This window comes from Neoarius graeffei, chromosome 6, assembly GCF_027579695.1.
Source record: "Neoarius graeffei isolate fNeoGra1 chromosome 6, fNeoGra1.pri, whole genome shotgun sequence".
Lineage (NCBI taxonomy): Eukaryota > Metazoa > Chordata > Actinopteri > Siluriformes > Ariidae > Neoarius > Neoarius graeffei.
The window spans coordinates 33166443-33189813 of NC_083574.1; the positions used below are offsets into that span (position 1 = coordinate 33166443).

At 39.9% G+C, this 23371-nt stretch overlaps 1 protein-coding gene across 10 annotated transcripts in view; it reads right to left on the reverse strand.

Annotated features, from left to right (window-relative positions):
• The window catches only part of LOC132887850 (latent-transforming growth factor beta-binding protein 4), a 295961-nt gene extending 274018 nt beyond the window's left edge, over window positions 1-21943 (reverse strand). For all 10 annotated transcript variants that reach the window (XM_060923581.1, XM_060923582.1, XM_060923578.1 and 7 more), the window contains exons 1-2: window positions 21374-21943; window positions 3991-4221 (exon numbers count right to left, since the gene is read on the reverse strand). In XM_060923581.1, coding sequence (XP_060779564.1) covers window positions 3991-4221; window positions 21374-21584 — 442 coding nt within the window. In that variant the 5' untranslated portion in view covers window positions 21585-21943. The remainder of the gene's footprint in view (window positions 1-3990; window positions 4222-21373) is intronic.
• Window positions 21944-23371: the final 1428 nt, after the last annotated feature.

Consider the following 23371-nt stretch of genomic DNA (forward strand, 5'->3'; position numbering starts at 1 on the left):
TGCATTTTTAATGGGTTACGCCAAGAATCAAAAATATGCAAACAAACCAACAAAAACATTTATTTCCCCCCTAAAAGAAACAGCAGATGAATCAATCAATATGTGAATCTGGAATGATTGACAGTTGCGCTGATGTTTTGCAATTACTAATATTAACTGACCCCCCCCCAGAAGCCCTGCCCCCTTCCCACCTCTCACATTCATAATAGCTTGTCACATCTTGATTTTCCTGCTTGAAAAATATGGCTGTATTCTGTCAAGATAAATGGACAATGATCAATTCATGCTTGTTTGAGCTAACGTTTACAGTATCTAATGTATAGTTAACACCAGGTGCTTCAGGGAAAAACCCTGCTTCATTTCTGTTATGTAGTTAACACTAGAAATGTTTACATACAGGCTTTCTTATTAACTGTTGTATATAACATAACTATTCATTAACACTTAATTGTAGATGTATCTAACATATCTATGAAGTAAGAAAAAGAAAGTGAGGGTGGCACAGTGGTGCACGGTGGTACTGTAGGTAGCACTGTTGGCTCACAGCAAAAAGGTTCTGGGTCTGAACTTGGTGGCCGACTGCAGCTTTATTGAGTGGAGTTTACATGTTCTCCCTGTGCCTGTGTGGGTTTCCTCCCACAGTCCAGGTAAAACACCCAGCTACTGGGGTTGCACAAGCCAGGGCATTCGTAGTGCCAGTCTCAAACTTGGATAGATTGGAGAGAGTTGTGTCAAGAAGGGCATCCAGTGTAAAACCTATGCCAAATCAAATATGAGGATCATACATCGGGACAAAGATGGGATGGAAATAGATAATCTGCTCTGGTGACCCCTAACAGGAGGAGCTGAAACATGAAGAAAAATAAAATGATCTTCTATACTGTAAATGTTTCTGCATGTCAAATTTGCTTGCATCTACATCTTAATGAAAACAGATGAGAAGGCAGCTTCCTTGCTTCCCAGGACATTTTTGCAAGTGAAAATATCTATTTGACCTGAATAGAGTGCCTTGCAAAAGTATTCATTCCCATTGGTGTTTGTCCTGTTTTGTTGCATTACAAGCTGGAAATAAAAATGGGTTTTGGGGGGGAGTTAGCATCATTTGATTTACACAACATGCCTACCACTTTAAAAGTGCACATTTTTTTTATTGTGACACAAACAATAATTAAGATGAAAAAAACCCTGAAATCTGGAGTGTGTGTAAGTACCCCCTCCCAAAAAAAAAAAAAAAAACAGTCAATACTTTATAGAGCCACCTTTTGCTACAATTACAGCTGCAAGTCTCTTGGGGTATTTCTCTATTATCTTAGCACATCTAGCCACTGGGATTTTTGCCCATTCCTCAAGATAAAACTGCTCCAACTCCTTCAAGTTAGATGGGTTGCGTTGGTGTACAGCAATCTTCAAGTTATGCCACAGATTCTCAATTGGATTGAGGTCTGGGCTTTGACTAGGTCATTCCAAGACATTTAAATGTTTCCCTTTAAACCACTCCAGTGTAGCTTTAGCTGTATGTTTAGGGTCATTGTCCTGCTAGACCATGAACCTTCGTCCCAGTCTCAAACCTCTGGCTGACCCAAACAGGTTTTCCTTCAGAATTGCCCTGTATTTAGTGCCATCCATTTTCCTTCAGTCCTGTCCAACTGTCCTGTCCCTGCAGATGAAAAACATCCCCACAGCATGATGCTGCCACCACCATGCTTCATTGTAGGGATGGTGTTCTCAGGGTGTTGGGTTTGCGCCACACATGGCATTTCCCATGATGGACAAAAAGTTAAATTTTAGTCTCATTTGACCAGAAAATCATCATCTGTGTGTTTGGGGAGTCTGCCACGTGCTGTTGGGCAAACTCCAAATGTGATTTTTTAAGCAAAAACTTTTTTCTGGCCATTCTTCCATAAAGCTCCACTCTGTGGAGTGTATGGCTTAAAGTGGTCCTATGGACAAATACTCCCATCTCCACTGTGGATCTTTGCAGATCCCCCAGCATTATCGTCGGTGTCTTTGTTGCATCTCTAATTAATGCCCTCCTTGCCCGGTCTGTGAGTTGTGGTGGGTGGCCATCTCTTGTCAGGTTTGTAGTGGTGCCATATTTCTTTCCATTTTGCTATAATGGATTTAATGGTGCTCCCTGGGATATTCAAAGTTTGGGATATTTTTTATGACCCAACCCTGATCTATACTTCTCCACAACTTTGTCTCTGACCTGTTTGGAGTGCTCCTTGGTTTTCATGTTGCTTGCTTAGTAGTGTTGCAGAGTCAGGGTCCTTCCAGAACAGGTTGATTTATACAGACATCATGTGACACTTTGATTGCACACAGGTGGATCTTAATCAACTAATTATGTGACTTATGAAGTGGATTGGTTGGACCAGCTCTTATTTAGGGGTTTCATACGAAAGAGGGTGAATACTTAGATACTTATAAAACAGATTTCTGTTTTTTTTCATCATTTAAAAAATATGTGCACCTTTAAAATGGTAGGCATATTGTGTAAGTCAAATGGTGCTAACCCCCCAAAATCCATTTTAATTCCAGCTTGTAATGCAACAAAACAGGACAAACACCAAGGGGATGAATACTTTTGCAAGGCACTGTATAGTCATATTTATAGAGTATTTCCAATTAGATTCAAAGTTAACATCCTTCTTGTGACAGCACCTTGTATTCCCAGACAGTCTCCCACCATGTACTAACCAGATTAAGGCACACTGGATGGTGCCAATCTCCGTTTCTATAGCCTTTCAGCCTCTCCTCTATTACATAGCTAGGGTTACAGTGGAAGGTTGGTCCTCTGGTAACCACAAGAGTTTGATGCCCTGCTCACATCTGTATTGCTGCATGCATCCCCAGATGGAAGTAGGTACCAATTATATGATGGCCTTTGGTATGATCAATCTTTGATCTTTGGTGTCTCACAATCTTCCAGTTAAGAGGTGAACACACTAACCACTCGGCCAACTCGCCAGTAAATCATAGGATTACAAGTAACCAAATAAAAGATTTTTAAAAAACTATTTCTAGGTATTTGTTTTTACTGATTAAGTTTGACATAGTCTTGCTCTTTTGGCAGATAATTTTGAAAATTTTAAGCATTTATTTCCAGAAAATGCAAAATTATAAAGAAAGTCTTAAGTTTAAAAATATGTTATTATCCATCCCTTATCTGTAACTGCTTATCCTGTGCAGGGTCATGGGCAAGCTGGAGCCTATCCCAGCTGACTATGGGCGAGAGGCGGGGTACACCCTGGACAAGTTGCCAGGTCATCGCAGGGCTGACACAGAGACAAACAACCATTCACACTCACATTCACACCGATAGTCAATTTTTAGAGCCATCAATTAGCCTAACAAGTTTGATTCCTTGGACTGTGGGGGAAACCAGAGAACCCAGAGTAAACTCATACAGACACGGGGAGAACATACAAATTCCACACAGAAAGGCCCCCGTCGGCTACTGGGCTTGAACCTTCTTGCTGTGAGGTGACAGTGCTAACCACTACACCATCATGCCGCCCCAATATGTTAATAATAATAATAAGAATAATCTAATCTCATCTCATTATCTCTGGCCGCTTTATCCTGTTCTACAGGGTCACAGGCAAGCTGGAGCCTATCCCAGCTGACTACGGGCGAAAGGCGGGGTACACCCTGGACAAGTCGCCAGGTCATCACAGGGCTGAATAATAATAATAATAATAATAATCTAGGAATTGGTTTAATAATATATTTGCTTTATTGTAACTTTATAATTGGAAGTACAGTACACATATGCAAACTACAGTTTCTACTATTTGTGAAAGGACTACATTTCACCCTACCTGGTTGGTAGCTGATGTGTGAAAGATGGGACCTGCTAGAGGGTGGGAATTGCCAAATGACCACATTATGAGAAAATGGGGTTTAAAAACTGCGCATATGGTGTGTACATGTTGGATTTGTGTCTGATAACTAACTCCAACTTCCAAGACAGTTAGTTCACCTTACCGTTGGTGTGGTTCTGCTGCCGACTCTGTAAAGGAACGATGTATTCCGAACGCATCAGCCCCCGACTGGCTGGAAAATTACCAGTTGAGGGCAGCTTCTCAAGCTCATTGGCAGAGGACGAGGATGAAGATGCTGGGATGTGGCAGAACTTTCCAGTAAAGTTGGAAGGACAGAGACATCGATCTTTCTGAATGCACACACCTCCGTTTTTACACAACAAGGGGCACAGAACTGGAGAGAGACATAGACAGAGAAACTTAGATCCATATAATTGACTCAAGGTTAATACAGCAGTATCACATACTGTATACTGATAAGCAATCAGTGGACACTTTATTAGGTACACCTATCTAAGTGTAGATAGAAAATGGCGACTCGCTACTTGGCGCAGGGGATTCTGGGAAGGGTATCCTTTAATGTGGATAGCTACAAGGCAACACTAGAAAACTGGCATATTTGTTTTCACAATTAAGAATTTATCAGGATTGCACATAGATAAATAAAATTATTAAAAGTTCATATTGGGTTTGAAGAAAAAAGAGGAGCTCCACCTAGACCCGAATTTACCTTGGCGTCAGTTCATGTGTGTACAAAAGCATCTAAACTCCCAACACATTCATTCAAAAGTATTTTATTTGTCTCTTAGCTATTCTGCATTCACTTTTGCATATATACATCCTCAAAACACACACACGTATAAGCAAGGCTTAGGTGAAAGCTTGAACATTTTCCAAAGTCCACAATTATCCATCATTTTTATGAAAGATCCATCTCTGAGGATATCATGCCTGGCCCTCTATGTGTGTGTGTGTGTGTGTGTGTGTGTGTGTGTGGTGTGTTTCCTTAAACCACGTTTAATGTCAGCACAAGTGTAGTAGAGAAAATAAAAAAGAGAAAATAAACTGATATACCCCAAAGAGCCCAAGGTTTATTACACACACAAACACTGGCCTCACTCCCTAACTCATGACATCACTATTATCTCATACAGTTTAAGTAACAAGACCTGATTGTTTACCTAGTCAGATCAGTCCTGCACTGTGTGTGTGTGCGCACGTGCGTGCTCAAGTGTGTGACTGCAAGTGTTTATCTTAAGACAGAAAGGAGTATTTTAAACTTCAATACAAAAAGGTTTATTGTATAAATTATTTATTTATTGCATTCTTTGTTATTACTTTATATACTGTGCAGTCTCTCTACTCTGAATTACATTATGTGAGATTTGGACGAGATGGATTGGATTATTTGGGATTAAGTAACATTCTTTCACAAAACAACTTACTTACAATTATAATCTTCTCTGTTGTCCTTATTTTTGAAGAATCCATTATTTAGCACTAAGACAGTCCATCGTTTAGCAATGTAAGAAATCCTCATATGAAACTGAAATCTATTTGAATTTAAAATTGTGACAAAAAAAATTACTCATAAACACCAGCACTTTCTATTGAACACCAACTATCTCCATCAAAAGCCAACATTTACCACAGAAGAACAATATCCTGCCTTGTACATAAATAACTGTGAAAGCAGGAATATGTTGCAAATCCTGACAGGATAAAAAATGACAGAATAGGAATTAAACAAAAACCACTTTATTATCAGCTCACAGTGAATGCTGCATTCAGTACATGAGCAGCTTGAAATATTTTGTAATAAGCAGCAAGTTTAAGCAAAAAATCTGACAGCATGTGTTCTTATTTAAGAGTTTTTTTTCTTGGTTTTTTTTTTTTTCCCCTGACAGGCATGGAGTTGCAGTTCAGGCCTGGTAGTGTGGGTGAAAATGTGCTGTTCTGTAACTGTTCAGTTCAGTTCAGTTCCATGTATGAGATTAAAAAAAAAAAAATCCATTAATATGTATTATCCATTTATTTCACTCTCTCTAAGTTTGCTCTTCTCATTTTCATATGTGTCAATATGTAGCCATAGGAGAAAGTCAAATGACTTAAAGCGGTGAAATGCAAAAGTTGTTGGTAACATGATTAGCATTTTTGGCTACAAGACAAAGGCACATCAAGTCACATGGAGAAAAAAAAAGTCTCTATGCTATTTTTTTTAAGAATGTAATTATATACAGTGGGGTCCAAATGTCTGAGACCACACTGGAAATCCATTTTTTTCTTCATTTAAAACTGGAAATAAACAGAACATTTTAGAATTTTAAAATGTTTAAAACAAAGAAAGTAAATGTTCAATATCTTGAATATTTAATATTCAAGACTCTGCACTATTTATAGGTCCTATTTAAATGTAAGAAAATTTGTGATATTGATGATGTTACCTGCTTTGCACGAAAGGTTAGATTTCCTTCATGCCTAACCTCTTCTATTGAAGCATGTGTTCAGATGACACTGATGGATTTGATCTAAAATGAATCATGAGGTTTTGCACAAACTTGTGGAGTCTGTGCCAGCTTGAATGCAAACTGTCATTAAAGAAAAAAATGGAGACATACCAAATACTAAGAAACTATGAAATTTATCCATCCATCCATCATCTGTAGCCACTTATCCTGTTCTACAGGGTCGCAGGCAAACTGGAGCCTCTCCCAGCTGACTATGGGCGAGAGTCGGGGTACACCCTGGACAAGTCTCTAGGTCATCACAGGTATGAAATTCATGTAAATATTAAAAAATTCTACTTTTCACTCAAGTTGTTGACAATAATATAATTTTAATGAAAATTGTTGCATTAAAGGTCACATATTATTCCCCTTTTCCACAAGTTGACACAATTCCCTGAGGTCTTAATGAACAGTCTATGACTTGCTTTAGTCAAAATACCACAAGGATACAGCACCTTCTCACCCTGTCTAAACAGCTCTGTGCAAAACGGCCAATCTGAGTGCCTGTTCCTTTAAATGATAATAAGCCACTGACCACCCTACCCTCCCTTGCACTAGCCAATGAGGTAGCACTTTCCTCATGAATATTTATTCACAATAGCAGTTCTCAAACCATTTTGGAATGTTTACACAAATTTAAAAGTTCAAAGAAAACCATTCACAGCTCATGTTGAGTCAGAGTCAGGGTTGCCAGATTGGGTTGGTTTCATCAGTGTCATCTTTTTTATGTGTTTTTGTCCCATACATTTAGTTTGAAATTGATCTTGATGTTGGGAAAGCATGCAATAATGCGAAATAAAGAAATAATCAACAATCCCCCTCAAATGCATTAAAACTAAAGTTGCGAGTCTGATTTGAAAATGCAAGAAGTAGAAAGTACATATTTGTGTTAAAATGTCTCATCTCATTATCTCTAGCTGCTTTATCCTGTTCTACAGGGTCACAGGCAAGCTGGAGCCTATTCCAGCTGACTACGGGCGAAAGGTGGGGTACAACCTGGACAAGTTGCCAGGTCATCACAGGGCTGACACATAGACACAGACAACCATTCACACTCACATTCACACCTACGGTCAATTTAGAGTCACCAGTTAACCTAACCTGCATGTCTTTGGACTGTGGGGGAAACCAGAGCACCCGGAGGAAACCCACGCGGACACGGGGAGAACATGCAAACTCTGCACAGAAAGGCCCTCGCCAGCCACAGGGCTCGAACCCGGACCTTCTTGCTGTGAGGCGACAGTGCTAACCACCACACCACCGTGCCGCCCTCTGTTAAAATGTAGGGTGTAAAAGTAAAAAGTTGTCAGAAAAATAAATAAAGTACAGATACCTGAAAAGTCTACTTAAGCATAGTGATCAAGTTTTTTGTATGTTGTTACCTCCCACTCCACTTGTGACATACAGTACCTTGCAAAAGTATTCACCCCCTTGGCATTTTTCAGGTTTTGTTGCCTCACAACCTGGAATTAAAATGGGTTGTTTGAGGGTTTGCATCATTTCATTTACAGAACATGCCTACAACTTTGAAGATGTGAATTTTTATTATTATTATTATTATTATTATTATTATTATTATTGTGAAGCAAACAACAAATAGGACAAAATAACAGAAAACTTCAACGTGCATAATTATTCACCCCTCTACTGTCAGTATTTTGTAGAGCCACCTTTTGCGGCAATTATAGCTGCAAGTCGCTTTGGATAAATCTCTATGAGCTTGCCACATCTAGCCACTGGGATTTTTGCCCATTCTTCAAGGCAAAACTGCTCCAACTCCTTCAAGTTAGATGGGTTGCATTGGTGTACAGCAATCTTCAAGTTATGCCACAGATTCTCAATTGGATTGAGGCCTGGGCTTTGACTAGGCCGTTCCAAGACATATAAATGTTTCCTTTTAAACCACTCCAGTGTAGCTTTAGCAGTATGTTCAGGGTCACTGTCCTGCTGGAACATGAACCTTCATCCCAGTCTCAAACTTCTGGCTGACTCAAACAGGTTTTCCTTCAGAATTGCCCTGTATTTAATGCCATCCATCTTTACTTCAGTCCTGTCCAGCTTTCCTGTCCCTGCAGATGAAAAATATCCCCCACAGTATGATGCTGCTTCCATCACCATGCTTCATTGTAGGAATGGTGTTCTCAGGGTGTTGGGTTTGTGGCACGCATGGCATTTCCCATGATGGCCAGAAAGATCAATTTTAGTCTCGTTTGACCAGAGAATCTTCTTCCATGTATTTGGGGAGTCTGCTACATGCTGTTGGGGAAACTCCAAACGTGTTTTCTTAAGCACTGGCTTTTTTTCTGGCCACTCTTCCATAAAGCCCCGCTCTGTGGAGTGTACAGCTTATTGTGGTCCTATGGACAGATACTCCAGTCTCTGCTGTGGAACTCTGCAGCTCCTTCAGGGTTACCTTTGGTCTCTGTGCTGCCTCTCTGATTAATGCCCTCCTTGCCCGGTCCATGAGTTGTGGTGGGCGGCCCTATCTTGGAAGGTTTGTTGTGGTACCATGTTCTTTCCATTTGATGATGATGGATTTGATGGTGCTCTGGGGGATCATCAAAGATTTGGATATTTTTTTATAACCCAACCCTGACTTGTACTTCTCAACAACTTTGTCCCTGACTTGTTTGGAGAGCTCCTTAGTCTTCATGGTGTTGTTTGGTTAGTGGTGCCTCTTGCTTAATGGTGTTACAGCCTCTGGGGCCTTTCAGAAAAGGTATACTGTATATATACACACTGACAGATCATGTGACAGTTAGACTGCACATGGGTGGACTTTATTTCACTAATTATGTGACTTCTGAAGGTAATTGGTTGCACCAGAACTTTTTAGGGGCTTCATAGCAAAGGGGGTGAATACATATGCACGTGCCAATTTTCAGTTTTTTATTTTTATTTTTATATTTTTTCTCATTTCACTTCACCAACTTAGACTATTTTGTGCAGCTCCATTACATAAAATTCAGATTAAAAAATAATAATAATAAATTACAGGTTGTGGGGGTGTCATGGCTCAGGTGGATAAGGCGCCATACCATAAATCCGGGTACCCGGGTTGGATTCTGACCCAAGGTCATTTCCCGATCCTTTCCTGTCTCTCTCTCCTGCTCATTTCCTGTCTCTACACTGTCCTATCCAATAAAAAGGTGAGAAAAGCCCAAAAAAAATTTTTAAGAATAAATTACAGGTTGCAATGTAACAAAATAGGTAAAAAGCCAGGGGGAGGGAATACTTTTGCAAGGCGCTGTAGAAAGGGGAGCCAAATAGGTTGTGTTATTTCAGAGTTTGTGGGATAGTAGGCACTCTAGATACCCTTTAAATTAGAAATAAATGCAAAATAGAAACACTTTTACTAGTGGCCTCAGGCTTTTGGATTCCACTGTAGATAAATATGTTTCATATTACAAGGTTATTTCTTTCAGTTATTTTTCATATTCTTTTAAAAATTATGTTATTCTTAACTCAAGGCCATAAATTGGGATCTCATGAGCGCCATGGCCATGAGATGTTTGCAGTGGACAATAAATTGCTTGACCTCCCTGTCAAGGATGCAATACTAGATATTTCTAGTGAGATATTCACCTTCAGTTTCTTAAAAGGATATGACAAAACTGCTGTCTGTTCTGCTCACTGAAATTATTATCCCTGTTAGATTTGGAGTGAATATGGTCCTTAATGAGCAGTGGTGACATATAAAGTGCAATGAATGTGAAATTTTCTCAGTGCCACACTGTGACTGATAAGTTGATTTAGTTACTTATTGATTGTCACAGCAGATTAGAGAGAAAAAAGTCAACACTGTTGTCTGCACTGGATTCAACAATCCAGAACAATAGGAAATAAACACTATTAAAGCATAACTTCTTGTGAAGTTAATGTGCGTCACACACATTTATATACATACTGTATCATCCAGTTGTACCAAGAGGAGATAAAACCTACACACCTCACTTGTTCACACACACACACACACACACACACACATATATATATATATATATATATATATATATATATATATATATATATACACACAGTGCTCAGCGTAAATGAGTACACCCCCTTTGAAAAGTAACATTTTAAACAAATGTTGACAAGACAAAGTTTAATATAACATCTGTTTAACTTATAACATGAAAGTAAGGTTAATAATATAAACTTAGATTACACATTTTTTCAGTTTTACTCAAATTAGGGTGGTGCAAAAATGAGTACACCCCACAACAAAAACTACTACATCTAGTACTTTGTATGGCCTCCATGATTTTTAATGACAGCACCAAGTCTTCTAGGCATGGAATGAACAAGTTGGTGACATTTTGCAACATCAATCTTTTTCCATTCTTCAACAATGACCTCTTTTAGTGACTGGATGTTGGATGGAGAGTGATGCTCAACTTGTCTCTTCAGAATTCTCCAAAGAAAATAATTTCTTTACACCACAAAGGTGAAGGCTACAAGAAGATCAACAAAGCTTTACTTATCAGTCAGAATACTGTAGCAAAAGTGATACAAAAATTTAAGAAAGACGGAACTGCAACCATCTCACAGAGACGTCCAGGTCGTCCACGGAAGTTAACACCTCGACAGGAGCGTCTTCTGATGAGAAGGGTTGAAGAAAATTGGCATGCAAGTTCACTGCAGTTATCTAAAGAAGTAGAAAGCCAAACTGGGGTGACTATTTCCCATGACACAATACGGTGTACACTGCAGAGGAATGGCATGCATGGATGCCGTCCACGAAAGAAGCCTCTCCTAAAGCCCAGGCACAAAAAAGCCTGCCTAGAGTTTGCCAGGGCCCATGCTAACAAAGATGAAGACTACTGGGACTCTATACTCTGGAGTGATGGGACCAAGATAAATGTTTTTGAAACTGATGGCTTCAAAACTGTATGGCGTCGCAAAGGTGAGGAATACAAAGAAAAATGCATGGTGCAAACAGTGAAACATGGTGGTGGCAGTGTCCTTATGTGGGACTGCATGAGTGCTGCTGGTGTCGAGGAGCTGCATTTCATTGATGGCATCATGAATTCACAGATGTATTGCTCTATACTGAAAGAGAAGATGCTACCATCACTCCGTGCCCTTGGTCACTGTGCACTTTTCCAACATGACTAAACACACATCTAAGGCCACTGTTAGATTTCTGAAGAAGAACAGGGTGAAAATGATTCAGTGGCCAAGTATGTCTCCTGATCTGAACCCAATTGAACACCTACGGGGAATTCTGAAGAGACAAGTTGAGCATCACTCTCCATCCAGCGTCCAGTCACTAAAAGAGGTCATTGTTGAAGAATGGAAAAAGATTGATGTTGCAAAATGTCGCCAACTTGTTCATTCCATGTCTAGAAGACTTGGTGCTGTCATTAAAAATCATGGAGGCCATACAAAGTACTAGATGTAGTAGTTTTTGTTGTGGGGTGTACTCATTTTTGCACCACCCTGATTTGAGTAAAACTGAAAAAATGTGTAATCTAAGTTATATTATTAACCTTACTTTCACGTTATAAGTTAAACAGATGTTATATTAAACTTTGTCTTGTCAACATTTTGGAAATTGTTTGTGTTCATTGAGATATTGTTTAAAATGTTACTTTTCAGAGGAGGTGTACTTATTAACGCTGAGCTAGCTATATATATATATATATATATATATATATATATATATATATATATATATATATATATACACACACACACATATATATATATATATATATATATATATATATATATATATATATATATATACACACGTGTGTGTGAGAACAAGTGAGGTGTGTAGGTTTTATCTCCTCTCGACCTACTTGCAACATGTGTTTTTAATTTAGCTCAAAACACCCCCTCCCATAGCTTTTCCTTCTTCAATTCAAGCATTAATACAATGTGTGCAGTGCATGGGTGCGTGTGTAAGAGAGACAGAAAGCATATGTGGATGTCCCCCAAAACACATACATTACTCATCCCATCCTTTCACATTTCTGTGTCCTTTTACTCAATTCAAGTAAGTGTGTGTGTGTGTGTGTGTGAGTGAGAGAGAGAGAGAGAGAGAGAGAGAGAGAGAGAGAGAGAATGTCGTGATTAATTTTTTTTAGGATCCATAAACATTGCTGGAAGGAAATGATGTCAGCAAGAACATATGGACAGTTTCTGTCTGATTTGTTAGTAAAATGTTGACACAATGACACTCTGTGTGTGTGTGTGTGTGTGTGTGTGTGTGTGTGTGTGTGTGTGTGTGTGTGTGTGTGTGTGTGTGTTCATTTTTGCTGCTGCATAAATAGCAACTTAACAGTGCAGTGAACAAATTTTAAAAAGTCCATGCAAAAACATTTTTTGAGCTTCTTCACTTTAGAATTCAGTTTATACTTTTCTGGCTCAGACTCAGAAATTAGTTCAGCTGGAACACAGATGCTAAACTCCACCCTTTTTCTTAAAAGGCATACGTACACTATATGGCCAAAAATGTGTAGACACCTAACCACCACAATCATATGTGTTTGTTGAACATCCCATTCCAGAGTTTGTCCCTCCTTTTGCTGCTATAACAGCCTCCACTCTTCCAGAAAGGCTTTACGCTACATTTTGGAACATGAGTGTGAGGATTTGTGTTCATTCAGCCACAAGAATATTAGTGAAGTCAGGTATAGATGTCAGGCAATGAGGTCTGGGGTGCAGTCAGTGTTCTAGTTCATCCCAAAGGTGTTCAGTAGGGTTGAGTTCAGGGCTTTGTGCAGGACACTCAAATTTTACCAGTCTTTCCAACCTTAAAAAAAAACATGTCTTCATTGACTGCACTTTGTGCACAGGGACGGTGTCATGCTGAAACATGCTTGGGTCTCTTGATTCTAATGAAGGGAAATCGTAAACCTACAGCATAAAAAGACATTCTAGACAATTGTGTGCTTCCATCTTTGTGGAAACAGTTTGGGGGAAAAGCCCCACATATAAGTGTGAAAGTCAGGTGTCCACATACTTCTGGCCATATATGAGTATAGTTATGCATAAGTTGGGGTCATTCAAGGGAGGCGGCAGTGTGAAGGTTGGTCAGATTTCATTTCTATTGTAATTTGCCTTACAGCCAACAGAGGGCTCTACAAATTACAAACTGGTTCTTTAACTCATAATAAATATCACAAAAAGGTCACCTCTGTAATGTTGATAGTAACAAATAATGACACTGTGATGAAAAGAACATGATTTATGAAATCTCTCTTTGATCCAAGTCTGAGTGTACTATTGAGAACTATTTTTATTTCATCAGTTATCCAGGAAAAATACAAGACTCCATCATTCTTCACTTTTTGCAAGTCCACTTGGCAGAGGAACAACATTAGTGAGTATATGAGGTGTAACACCTCTTCTAAATAAACTGAATAAAAGACTGAGCGACTGTGGCAGCAGGGGCATGATTGAGCATTAGTCATAGGTGGTGAGGAGAACAGTAGAACTGGCAGGTAACACATGAGTTTCACTGTGAGTTTCACCTGTGTTTGATTTGACTATTTATGTGTGCCTCTTGTGTTCTTGCAGAGATAGCTGGTAACCAGAGAGAAAGAAAGAGAGAACTGAGCAGCATGTGTGTGTGTGTGTGTGTGTGTGTGTGTGTTTTAGCTTACTAAAATTGCTGAAAAGGGTAGAAAGCAAAATCATACAGTGAATAAGCACACTGTATATTGTTGCAAGCCTGACTCCCAGTCCCTCATTTCCCACAATAGTCTAGTTGTGATTTCATGAACCCGGAAATGTTGAGTACCCTAAAGTTTTATTGCAGAAATATCATCTATAGGCCTAATGGATAGAATTTAGCTTGGTTGCCCAAAGTTGCACTTTGAGCAATTTGCATAATTTGCATAAATAGGCGATTAAACTGATTATTACAGGTGAATAGGCTAAAAAAAATAATAACAGATATCACCATCAAACTTTCTCAGTTGATTACTTATGCTAACATGAGAAAAAAATGTATTGCATGTTTTTGTAATTTAATGTTTAAATATGCAAATGAGGCCATAAACCATCAAATATGCGCTCATTTGCATACACACAAAATCATATTCATTGATGAAGCCCGAGTCAAAATAATTTTACTTAGGGTAAAAATGTATACTTGGGGGTATGATTTGGTGAAAAACGTTTAAGGAATCTGATCAGGTGGCAGTGTTTGGACTACTGTATGGATAGATTAAGGAGTGTTCCATGCAGAACAAGTATCCAGCATGCACAAACACACCCAAACTAACCCAAAAGAACAATAATACAATAACTATGTACATGAACTGCAAATGTGCAAACAAACTGTAAAATAACTATATATAGTATGCATGAACAACCACACCATCCCACTTAATAGCCTTCACCATCTTCATAATTTGTTTCTTCATTCCCTTCAGTCTCATCATCTTCATCTGTATGAACTGTGAATGGGTTGCAGCAGCCGACCTCATCCCCTTCACACTTGCAGTAGTCAGTGCAACTGATACTTGCAGCATGGCAGCTACAGTTTCCTTTACTACAGGCCTTCGATGTGCTGCAGCTACAGCTGGTGACATCAAGCAGCTGTACTGGAGCCACTGCCTGGATGGCAAGAGCAGGCATGATAACCCTTCCACCAACCTCCCATCCAAACTTAGTGATGTCTCTTGCTTCTACAGGTGGCTCTCTCTGACCTGCAGCCTTCCACAACATGACCTGAAGATGAGCACGCAGTATGTGTAGCATCAGGTTGGCATCAGTAGGAGGAAGCTTTTTAAGTTTAGGAGGCTTTTTGCTGCGACTGTAAATCTGGTAACGAGTGCTATTCATTGACTTGGCCTTCTTCTGCCCATACAGTGTGACAAAGAACTCAGTCCCAACATCTTTTAGGGCACTGTGAGTAGCATCAGGTTCACCAAGCACTGTATTGAGACCAGGGATAGAATTCCCTAGGAGTACTTTCAGGGCAGATGTCTTGCCCTTTCCACAGGGATAGGAAGCAGTGTCGCATCCCGATAGTGCATGCATCCCCAGGAGACCTTGACACCTGTCACCCAATTCTCTGACAGTGGCATTTATATCCAGGATGGTGCCATTCCACTTCTCCATCTGCACTGTTGATTTGACATTGGCCTTCCAAGCCCAGTACAACAACAGAACAAATACATCAGTCTCATAACTCAGGATACGTATTATTGGAGCCCCTGCTTCAGCTGCATGGAGCATGTAGCTAACTAGGGTGATGTCAGCCTCTTCATGCTTCACAATGCAGTCTGTGTCGTTCACAAACAAGATGTTATTAGTGGTGAGGTCAAAAGTGCACAGAAGGCGTGATAGGTGTTATACCAACAAAATATGACCTTGCATCAGGGAAGTTAAAGATACTGCATGAATGACATTCATATTATCCATACAAGCACATGATAAACAATTGCTTGCACTTTAATAAAACACTTACAGTATCCACTACAGTATATCTGGTAAGGCATTAATTTAGATTTTCCAACATACTGTAGATTCTTTACACTTAGATTACTTTATCCAGTCCAGATGGAATTGTCGATGTTAGGGGTATAGTCATTCACCATGGGAGAGAAAAGTGATCAAGTAGAGAGTCAAGTAGCAAGTGAATGTGTCAGTGTCTGGACTAAATATTTTACTGTCAAGTAAAAGCTAATTATGTAATACCATAGAACAATAACTAAGTAAAAGCTAAATGTGTAATACCATAGCAGAAAATCAGGATTGAGAGTCTGGAGAGGTCAGTGAAATGAGACTTTTATTCTCTTTCTCAGCCCAGTCTCAGTTTTTAACATTTAATTAATGTCCTGAATTTGACAAGTCAGAGCTTTATTTTCCACTAGCAAGATCTAGGTGGATGCATGTGTATGGATGCTTATGATGACTGACACAAGCACAGAATGTAGGCTGTGGTAAAAAGTGTAGTTGGTGAACTGTGTTCTTCACAGATGTCTGGGAAAGTGGAGCTGAATTGTCAGAATCCTTTTTCTGGCGACTTTCGGCAGTTCTCTTGGTCTGACTTAGCCTTTATGGCTGTCTACTACTACTACTACTACTGTCTACTAGATTCCTCAAAAGGTTTTCACCAACTCAGACCCCTCAAGTACACATATTTACCCTTAGAAACCTTTTTTGACCCTGGCTTTATCAAACGAATTTAGTTTTGTTTGTATGCTAATTAGCATATTTTTGTTGATTTATGGCCTCATTTGCATATTTAAACATCAAATTACAAAAACATGCAATACATTTTTTTCTCATCTTAATATGAGTAATCAACTGAGAGAGTTTCATGGTGATATCTATTATTTAATTTTTTTTGCCTATTCACCTGTAATAATCTCACATTAATCGCCTATTTATGCTAATTATGCAAATTGCCCAAAGTGCAACTTTGGGCAACCAAGCTAAATTCCATCCAATAGCCCTATAGATGACATTTATGCAATAAAACTTTAGGGTACTCAACATTTCTGGGTTTACTATTGGGCCTATGGGGATCATGACTAGACTACAAGCCTCGAAAGTGACATTAAAACAGTTGTCAGTTTATCAGCAACATCTTAACATCAATACTGACTGTATCCCATCTGCTGTGTACAATTTGCAAGCTTCTGTCTTCCCCATAAGTCATTAGAAAAGACCACCAAAGAGCAGAAAATATTCTCCTCCTTCACATGACCACTCATGATCATGTTTGGCTTTATGTCACAGCATGCCCCGAAGCCTGTGTTACATTTTGGCTGCCATAGCTAGACTTGCTGTTGTCCCTGCTCGCATTCTTTTCACACGATACAATATACATGCTTTTAAACCACTGTGGTATACAGGAACAGTATACATACTAATCAGTTCTGTTTGCCAAGCTATATTTGTACTCCTGCTGCTAGAGTCTGATCCTGACACACGTTGACTTGCTATGACTCTGCTCACCCTGCCTCATCCATCCTGATACTCTCTGCTACTGTGGATAGCCCTATATGGATAATATCGCACTTCCCAAAAACTATTTATGCCCAAGTCTCATCACTGGACAATCTCACGTGGATACTGGAGACTTGTACCCAAGAACTGCTGCAGTAATAATAAAGAATACAATGCTCATAATCACCATCCTCATTCTGTTAACACATTCAGTACTGTTTGACATTAGAGTATACAGTTGTAAAAGAGTAAAGATTTGTGTTTTCTCATGGAGATTTCCTTGTTACAGTCACCTGATTTCTGGCAGTAGCTACTGATAAAAGTGCTATACAAAGAAAAAATTATTTGAATTAAAACATAGCCGTGACATGGTGTAGTAGTGTGTGTGGTACTAGTAGGAGAGGAGAGAAGTGTTACTGTGTTACGGTTGGGTGGAGAAACACTCCAACAAGCAAAAAATCCAGCTGGTCAGAAAGTGACATCTGAACAAGTGAAATTATTTTGAACAGAGTAAAATCTAAAATCTATGAATTCTTATTATCAGATTGCAGTACCAAATATTCATCCATCCATCAATTATCTGTACTGCTTATCTTTGAAGATCACAGGGGAAGCTGGAGGCAAACCCAGCTGACTTCAGGCAAGACACCCTGGTACACCCTGGGAAAGTTGCCAATCTATTGCAGAGTTAACACAGAAGTGAACGACCATTCAAACCTACAGGCAATTTAGAGTAGCCAGTTGACCTTATCCACATGTCTTTGGACTGTGGGAGGAAATTGGAGCACCCAGAGGAAACCTGCGCAGGCACAGGGAGAGCATACAAACTCCACACAGTAAGGCCCCAATCAGCTGCAAGATTTGAATCAAGAACCTTCTTTTGCTATGAGGTAACAGTGCTAACCACTGCACCACTATGATTTTTTCTTTCATTTACATGCATCAAATTTACACTTCAAATTTCTTATTCTATTGGTAGGTAATTTTGCTTATTTCTAGAAATAAATGCTGAAAATGTGCAAAATTATATGTCAACAGAACAAGACTATTTCAAGCTTGAAATAGGTCTACTTGCGAAGGTATAATTTTCAAACAAGGTGAGTAAATCCAGTGAAGTGGCCAGTAAGTGGGTAAAGTGCTTACAAACCCCAACAAACCCATTTTATAAGTGAAAAGTGTATGAGAACAGTTTTATACAAGATATATACATATATATATATATATATATATATATATATATATATATATATATATATATAAAACTGTACTCACACACACACACACACACACACAAACAGTGGTGCTTGAAAGTTTGTGAACCCTTGAGAATTTTCTATATTTCTGCATAAATATGACCTAAAACATCATCAGATTTTCACACAAGTCCTAAAAGTAGATAAAGAGAACCCAGTTCAACAAATGAGAGAAAAATATTATACTTGGTCATTTATTTATTTTTTTTTTTTTAAAGATATTTTTTGGGGCGGCGGCACGGTGGTGTAGTGGTTAGCGCTGTCGCCTCACAGCAAGAAGGTCCTGGGTTCGAGCCCCGGGGCCGGCGAGGGCCTTTCTGTGCGGAGTTTGCATGTTCTCCCCGTGTCCGCGTGGGTTTCCTCCGGGTGCTCCGGTTTCCCCCACAGTCCAAAGACATGCAGGTTAGGTTAACTGGTGACTCTAAATTGACCGTAGGTGTGAATGTGAGTGTGAATGGTTGTCTGTGTCTATGTGTCAGCCCTGTGATGACCTGGCGACTTGTCCAGGGTGTACCCCGCCTTTCGCCCGTAGTCAGCTGGGATAGGCTCCAGCTTGCCTGCGACCCTGTAGAAGGATAAAGCGGCTAGAGATAATGAGATGAGATGAGATGAGATTTTTTTGGGCTTTTTGCACCTTTATTGGATAGGACAGTGTAGAGACAGGAAATGAGCGGGAGAGAGAGAGACGGGAAGGGATCGGGAAATGACCTCGGGCCGGAATCGAACCCGGGTCGCCCGTATTCATGGTATGGCGCCTTAACCACCTGAGCCACGACACCCCCGGTCATTTATTTATTGAGGAAAATGATCCTATATTACATATCTGTGAGTGGCAAAAGTATGTAAACCTCTAGGATTAGCAGTTAATTTGAAGGTGAAATTAGAGTCAGGTGTTTTCAATCAATGGGATGACAATCAGGTGTGAGTGGGCACCCTGTTTTATTTAAAGAACAGGGATCTATCAAAGTCTGATCTTTACAACACATGTTTGTGGAAGTGTATCATGGCACGAACAAAGGAGATTCCTGAGGACCTCAGAAAAAGTGTTGTTGATTCTCATCAGGCTGGAAAAGGTTACAAAACCATCTCTAAAGAGTTTGGACTCCACCAATCCACAGTCAGACAGATTGTGTGCAAATGGAGGAAACTCAAGGCCATTGTTACCCTCCCCAGGAGTGGTCGACCAACAAAGATCACTCCAAGAGCAAGGCGTGTAATAGTTGGCGAGGTCACAAAGGACACCATTTTAACTTCTAAGCAACTGAAGGCCTCTCTCACATTGGCTATGAGTCCACCATCAGGAGAACACTGAACAACAATGGTGTGCATGGCAGGGTTGCAAGGAGAAAGCCACTGCTCTCCAAAAAGAACATTGCTGCTCGTCTACAGTTTGCTAAAGATCATGTGGACAAGCCAGAAGGCTATTGGAAAAATGTTTTGTGGACAGATGAGACCAAAATAGAACTTTTTTGGTTTCAATGAGAAACGTTATGTTTGAAGAAAGGAAAACACTGCATTCCAACATAAGAACCTTATCCCATCTGTGAAACATGGTGGTGGTAGTATCATGGTTTGGGCCTGTTTTGCTGCATCTGGGCCAGGACAGCTTGCCATCATTAATGGAACAATGAATTCTGAATTATACCAGCGAATTCCAAAGGAAAATGTCAGGACATCTGTCCATGAACTGAATCTCAAGAGAAGGTGGGTCATGCAGCAAGACAACGACCCTAAGCACACAAGTCGTTCTACCAAAGAATGGTTAAAGAAGAATAAAGTTAAATGTTTTGGAATGGCCAAGTCAAAGTCCTGACCTTAATCCAATCGAAATGTTGTGGAAGGACCTGAAGCAAGCAGTTCATGTGAGGAAACCCACCTACATCCCAGAGTTGAAGCTGTTCTGTACAGAGGAACGGGCTAAAATTCCTCCAAGCCAGTGTGCAGGACTGATCAACAGTTACCAGAAACGTTTAGTTGCAGTTATTGCTGCACAAGGGGGTCACACCAGATACTGAAAGCAAAGGTTCACATACTTTTGCCACTCACAGATATGTAATATTGGATCATTTTCCTCAATAAATAAATGACCAAGTATAATATTTTTCTCTCATTTGTTGAACTGGGTTCTCTTTATCTACTTTTAGGACTTGTGTGAAAATTTGCTGATGTTTTAGGTCATATTTATGCAGAAATATAGAAAATTCTAAAGGGTTCACAAACTTTCAAGCACCATATATATATATATATATATATATATATATATATATATATATATATATATGGGGGGGGGTGTCCAGGGGTATGTGAACTTAGCCTCTGCCTGTTTGTCTCTCTGTGTTAAGTTTAAGTTGTTTTATGTTAAATAAATTAATATACATCCAAAACAACACCATGGGTAAATCTGGAATTAATGTGAAGATGAGAATAATACGAGTGATATCACATAATAATCGTAATCCAAAAACAGATTTTAAAAAAATGTTCACCCTCATATTCAGCTTCATGCGCTACACAGATGTGTGTGTGTGGGTGGGTGCGCATATTTAAGTGTCTTGAGTGTGAAACAGCTGGAATCAGACTGTTGTATATTTATGCGTGTGTGTGTGTGTGTGTGTGTGTGTGTGTGTGTGTGTTTAATTTAGTTAACTAATTATTCCCAAATATCTCATAAAGATATAACACATGCACACCAATGTGTGTGTGACAGTCTTCAGTAGAAAACACCTTGAACCAGAATGCTCTGCTGTTCGGGTTGTTTATGAGTTTTGTTCAGTTATTTTCTTCATTCATACAAAGGCATATTCAATAGTTTGATGTTCTGTGTGTGTGTGTGTGTGTGTGTGTGTGTGTGTGTGTGTGTACTTACACACTCTGAAGCCAGACGTGTGTGTGGCATCCTCATTGCTGTACAGTGTCGTAATGTTGCCTCGCTCGCAGTAGTTGGTGCAGTGCCCATTGGAGCAGCGCAGCCTGCAGATGGTTGGCGTGAAGAGAACTTTAATCCGCTCGGCCGCTGGAGACACATGCAGCAGTGCTGACATACAACACAGCAGCACAATCAGTGTCCGAAACATCATCACACACACAACGACACTCACTCACACACACTGGGAAAAGAACAGCTGAGGAGCCTGAGTGAAGTCCATGCGTCCTCTCAGCTTCTCTTTGCCTTTGTGCTTTTCGTCTTACAGTTGCAAAAAGGCAGAAACCTAACACACACTAACTAGCAAAAACGCTCTCAGGCAGTGTTACCAACACATACATACACACACACACACACCTGTATGCATGGGTTTAGCAGCAATAAAAAAAAAGTCAAGCTGCCTGTTTAGAAAGTTTAATCATCCTAGTAATTGGAAAAAGAAATGCAGTTTGGGCTGTATTCCAAATCCAGTGTGTAGTGAAGATGAGATCCATTGCACACTGGAATGAAGCTCAGACACACACACTGCTTTGCATAAGCAGAACTTTCCGCGTCATATGAGAGGAGAGTGGGCGGTGAAAGAGGGAGGAAAATGAGAAAGGGAGTCAGAGGGAAATAGAGAGGAAGGGGGGGAGAGAGAGAGAGAGAGAGAGAGAGAGAGAGAGAGATACTGCTGGCACTGTATATGTGGGTGAGAACTGTTTGGGTGTATGTGTTTGTATCTGTGTGTCTTCCTGGCTGCAAGTGACTGTGATGATGAGCACCACAATCTGTAATGGAACTCCGCCCACAAATGAACATGTCAAATAGCTACTACCACTTGTTATCATGCCACAAAATATAGTATAATAATAGATTTTCCAATTACCAGCATATCACAGAGTTCAATGTATACAGCTTCATATTTCTCAAGGTCTGTCCCCTAATGATTTCCTTTATATTCACTAGAGCACGTCTATAAGTCACTCAACAAAGTGCGGGAAATGTAAATATAAATGTATTGTAAAGGATTATCTCCACCCACTCAGTATCAGGTTGTGGAGTCATTTTTATATAATATGATTTTTGCCACTTCAGTATGATTTCATGGAACATTGTACATTTTCTATCATATCACATGGCTCCACCCACATTTTACGGTACCACAGAATCTGTCTCATTATCACATCTTTGGTCATTATGCGTGTGATACATAAACTACTTCAAATGAAACTTCATTAGAGCAAGAAGTGACATCGCTGTTCCTAGAACATTATTTGAGCTTGATTTAATGACTAGATGTTCAAATTGAAATTAGTATCATATTGTTCAGTTGTTGGATTTCCCTCAGGCCAAACAAAAATGCTTTCAGAAATGAGTGTCTCAATTTCCAAAAGACAATATACAGCAGAACACTTGTAGAAGAAGAAGAAGTCTTTGTCACATGTACACTCAAGCACAATGAAATTCCTCCTCTGCATTTAACCCATCTGAAGCAGTGAGCGCGCACACACACACACACACACACACACACACACACACGTGAGCAATGAGCACACACATACTCAGAGCTGCAGTGGACAAAGATGGCTGGATACCCACTAAGTCCAGGGTCTGGAGCATGCATTTTATCTCAACATATATCAAATGATACATTATTAAAAGTAATGTTGTTGCAGGGGCGGCACGGTGGTGTAGTGGTTAGCGCTGTCGCCTCACAGCAAGAAGGTCCTGGGTTCGAGCCCCAGGGCCGGCAAGGGCCTTTCTGTGTGGAGTTTGCATGTTCTCCCCGTGTCCGCGTGGGTTTCCTCCGGGTGCTCCGGTTTCCCCCACAGTCCAAAGACATGCAGGTTAGGTTAACCGGTGACTCTAAATTGACCGTAGGTGTGAATGTGAGTGTGAATGGTTGTCTGTGTCTATGTGTCAGCCCTGTGATGACCTGGCGACTTGTCCAGGGTGTAC